Raw genomic sequence first — 4988 nt, forward strand, 5'->3', positions numbered from 1 at the left:
AATCCTTAGAATATAGGAAATTCTACATGAATAATCTAGCTTTTTAAATAAATGTACTCTAAGAAGGAAAAAAAATGGAAAGAGAAAAAGGAAAATTTCAGATTTAAAACAGACTTGCAAGGCATAACATTTAAATGCAACATAACATGTAATAAGACTTTCTTAAGATTCTGATACATACCAACTCTTTTTAAAAATACTAATATGTTTGTGAGGAAAATAAATTTGGAGTGATAACTAAATATTTGATGATATCATGGAATGTCGATTTTTAAGAATAATGGTACCATAATAATATCTAAATGGTACTTATCTTTTGACAATATATTCTGAACTATATATAGACAGAATGATATGATTCCTGAACTTCTCCAAAATAATAAGAAGATAAAAGAATAGATGAAACAAGACTGGCCATGTGTTGTTAACTGTTAAAGTTTGTATCTGTTGGTNGTGTTTATTTAAAAATTTAAAATCCTTTATAAATTTAACCAATAATCTTTAAACATTTTTCCACCCCATAAAAAACACCATCACTCTGGTGATCATTCAAGTATTTCAAATCTTTCCATTTACCTAATTATATTAATATGGCCTAATGAAGATTTTAAGTTGCATTAAATAGTAATAGCGAAAAGCAATCACAGCTAAAAATCTGTAGTGATCACAACATTCTATTCTTAAAATACTGAGATATTTATGTATGCACATATACATACATGAAAATCATATTTTTTTGAAATCATAAATAAAAACTGGTTTACCTCTCTCAATTTTTCTCTTTCACGTTCCCTCTCAGCAATACGTTTTCGCCTCTCTTCCTCTTCCTTAAGTGCATTTTGTGTTTCAGTTCTTAGNTTCTAATTTTCTTTCTGCCTTTTCCAGGAGACTTGGAATCATCATTTTCATCTTCTTCTTCTTCCTCTTCCTCTTCCTCTTCATCTTTATCTTCTTCAGAATTACTCTATGGAATTCAAATGATGAGAGATAAATACCACAAAACTGTCTAATTTATCCATTTCTCATTCCAATAATTAATATACCAAGAAAAGGTAAAAAAAAAAACATTCTGAAAGCTTTAGAATTATATNAAACAACTCAGAAAAGGAGCCAAAGAACTGGAACAGATATTTCTCCAAACATACAGAAATATCCAATAATCCTGTGAAAAGATATTCAACATTACTCGCAATTAGGGAAATTTAAATCAAAACCACAAGGATGTCTGGGTGCCTCAGATAAAAAGTTGGTTTGGTGTTAGACTTCACAGCTCAGGTCATAATCTCACAGCTCATGAGTTTGAGCCCTGTGTCGGGGTCTGTGCTGACAGCTCAGAGCCTGGAGTCTGCTTTGGATTCTGTCATTGTCTCTCTCTACCCATCACCTGGTCACGCTCACTCGCGCGCGGTGCTCACTCTGTCTCTCTCTCTCTCCCCGCCTCAAAAAAAAAAAAATTAACAAATATTTTCAATAAATAAATACATGAATCAAAAACACAAGAAGCGCCTGGGTGCCTTAGTCCGTTAGACGTCCGATTTCAGCTCAAGTCATGATCTCGCAGTCCGTGGGTTCCAGCCAAGCATCAGGCTCTGTGCTGACAGCTCAGAGCCTGTAGCCTATTTCAGATTCTGTGTCTCCCTCTCTCTCGGCCCCTCCCCAGCTCCTACTCTGTCTCTCTCTGTCTCAAAAAAAAAAAAAAAAAAAACCGTTAAAAAATGAAAAAAAAAACCCACTAATAAGATACTATCTCGCATCCATTAGGAAGACTTTCTAAAATAAAAACAAGAGCTTCCTGCCTGGTGGCCAAGTGAAAGTTTGGGGACCGAGCCCACATGCAGGAGGGCTGCGGCCAGACCCACACCTAGCCCCGCGCGTGCCCTCCTCTGGCTGGTCCTGAGTCCTGACCTAGCATCCACCATGGCCAGGATGGGGTCTGGGATCCCACGTTACATCTTTGTCATGGCTATTTACTCTCCTCCTGCATTGGGAAGACACTACATCTTTCCTGATCTCCCGTGACGTGAACACTTGAAGAATAACTAAAGATAACTCAAAAACTATACACCAGAGGAGAGGGTCAAGATGGCAGAGAGGTAGGGAGCTCCATACACTGCACTCGCCCCCATATCTCACACGGAAAAGATCTGAAGCCATAGGAAACCTTACAGAACCCTAGAGATTGGGAGAAAAAGGAAACAGAATCCACTGAGAAAGCTTTCTAATGTGAGTGCGAACTGGGGAAGAAAAAATCAGACCGGGATCGGAGACTCAAAGGGATGGGAGAGATCCCCCTCTACAGGGAGTGAGAGGGGAAAGAGAGAGTCTGAAGCTACTCAAGACACAGTCCCTGTCGCTGGGGAACAGAGAAACCTCTGCTTGGGGCACAGAAGGACAGTGCGCGCCAGATCCCCGCGCGCGAACTCGTCCTGGAGGGGCTGCACGCAAACCACTCCTTGGATCTCCTGGCAGGCTGGACCCCTGGAGGAGCCACGCAGGTACTGGGCCTCCATGCTCCTGGCTTGCTGGACACTTAGAGGAAAGGAGAGGGCTTAAACCTGTGAGATTTGCCCGTGAGGTTGTGTTTCGGGTGACGAGACACGGAGGGACCATGTTTCCTGTTCTCCAACGGGCCCGGTGCGCCCCCCAGGCAAACCCCCGTCCTTGCTCGCCAACCCGACCTGGAGGAGAAGGGAGCAGCGAGTCTGGTTCCATCCCTAAGACTAGGCAAGAGGTTTGGAATTGCCCTGAGGGGATTGCCTGCAAGGTTGTTTCTAAGGCAATTTCAGTGGGGCGCACGGACTGGGATTTGGAAACTAGGCCAGGCTTGGGTTAAGGAGCAGAACCCACGTTGGCTGCTCGCCCGGCACGGGGAGTTTACACGTCCAAAAAAGCGAGGTGCAGTGCTTGGTTCAAGAAGGGACTGGAGCGCCGCCACTCTCCTCCCTACAACCGCCAAGGCAGAACTCCCGCCTGACACATTGGATCACACCATCCCATTCCTGCTAGAGAGCTGCTTCCCCAACCCACCACCCCCCTAACAATGACCTGATTAACTCTGGTCACCTGCTTGCTAAAAGAGTCACATTTAAACCATTCTGTAGATTTAAATTCTCCACATACTGACCTTTTCATCTCTGTCTCTCAGGAGTAATTAGACTATATAGTTTTTCTGGATAACACCAGTGTCCTTCTCTCACCTATCCAACCATATTCCTCACTTTAGCTCGTTGAAAAAAGCTTCTTATCCCTTCTACCTCTTCATTCTATTTCCAATTTTGCCTCATCCCCACAATGTCTTCTCTCTCTTTCTTTATGCTCTTCAACCAGCACTGCATACACCCGGCTATTTAACTGCAACTGGGAAATCTGGTTATATGCCTTAAACGGTTCTTTGTCCATTGGTATTCTTCTTTTTTCCTTTTCCTTTCTTCTTTATGACCTTTTTATATATTTTTTACTTTCTCCTATTCCCCCCCCCTCCTCCGTCTTTCTCTTAACTATTTTGTTTTCCCTCTCGGTTTGCATGTTTGTTGGATTTGTCTGTGCGTTTTTGTGCTCTGCTCCCTGTGTGTCTGTCTGTCTGTTTTATTCTCCAGGGCTACCTCAAGAAAAAAGCCAAAGTACACATGGAGGAGAGTCCCAAATATCACTACGAGTAATAAACTAACCAAGGTCTCAACAAGAGAGACCAAGAAACAGAATTCAAAAAACACTCTCTAAAAGGATAGGCCCTGGACAGTCAAAGAGTCTACTTGGGTACAGTAGCGCTCATAGGTGCAGAGAGCATAACAAGTCTTTAAAACTAACAAGAGACAGAAAGCTAACTAAAATAACGAAAGAGCTCTCCAAGAAATAAATTCCAAGAAGAATTAACAACTAATGAACTGCTCAAAACAGATATAAGCAACATAATTGAACAAGATTTTAGAAAAATAATCATAAAATTAATAGCTGGGCTTGAAGAAGCATAGAGGACATCAAAGAAACTATGGCTACAAACAAGATGGAGAACAAAAATAGACATGATGAATTAAAAAATGCATAAATGAGATACATAATAAATTGGAAGCCTCCAATGCACGTATTGAAGAGGCAGAAAGGAGAATAAGTGATTTAGAAGACACCATTATACAAAAAGAGGAAACTGAAAAAAAAAAGACAAACTGATCCAGGAACATGAAAGAAGAGTTCGAGCGCTCAGCGATAGGGTCAAACGCAAAAATATCCATATCATAGGAGTCCCAGAAGAGGAAGAGAGAGGGAAAGGTGCTGAAGGAGTCCTGGAACAAATTATAGCAGAGAAATTCCCCAACCTGGAGAAGGAAGTAAACGTTGAAATACAAGAGGCACAGAGGACGCCCTTCAGACATAATTTGAATCAATCTTCTGCACGGCATATCATAGTAAAAATGGCAAAATGTAAAGACAAAGAGAGAATTTTGAAAGCAGCTAGGGAGAAAAGGGCCCTAACGTACAAAGGGAAACCTATCAGAGTGGTGAGAGACCTATCCACTGAAACTTGGCAGGCCAGAAAGAATGGCAGGAGATCGTCAATGTGATGAATAGAAAAAACATGCAGCCAAGAATGCTCTATCCAGCAAGCCTGTCATTCANTCAAGACAGTATGGTATTGGCACAAAAACAGACACATACACCTACGGAATAAAATTGAGAACTCAGAGCAGGACTCAAAGGTATATAGCCAACTAATCTTTGACAAAACAGGAAAGAACATCCAATGGAAGAAAGACAGCCTCTATAGCAGATGGTGTTGGGAGAACTGGACAGCAACATGCAGAAGAATGAAACTAGATCAATTTCTCACACCATACACAAAAATAAACTCAAAATTTAAAGGACCTGAACGTGAGACAGGAAACAATCAAAATCCTGGAGGAAAAAGCAGGAAACAACCTCCTTGACCTCCACCGCAGCAACTTCTTACTTGACACATCCCCAAAAGCAAGGGAAACAAGAGCAAAAATAAA

At 41.4% G+C, this 4988-nt stretch overlaps 1 protein-coding gene across 1 annotated transcript in view; it reads right to left on the bottom strand.

Annotated features, from left to right (window-relative positions):
• Positions 1-4988, bottom strand: part of ATRX (ATRX chromatin remodeler) — a 261336-nt gene that overhangs the window by 153558 nt on the left and 102790 nt on the right. The window contains 3 exon segments of the mRNA XM_077768050.1: positions 765-859; positions 862-964; positions 2394-2529. Coding sequence (XP_077624176.1) covers positions 765-859; positions 862-964; positions 2394-2529 — 334 coding nt within the window.

The sequence above is a fragment of the Crocuta crocuta genome, unplaced genomic scaffold (assembly GCF_008692635.1).
Source record: "Crocuta crocuta isolate KB4526 unplaced genomic scaffold, BGI_CrCroc_1.0 scaffold864, whole genome shotgun sequence".
Classification (NCBI taxonomy): Eukaryota; Metazoa; Chordata; class Mammalia; order Carnivora; family Hyaenidae; genus Crocuta; species Crocuta crocuta.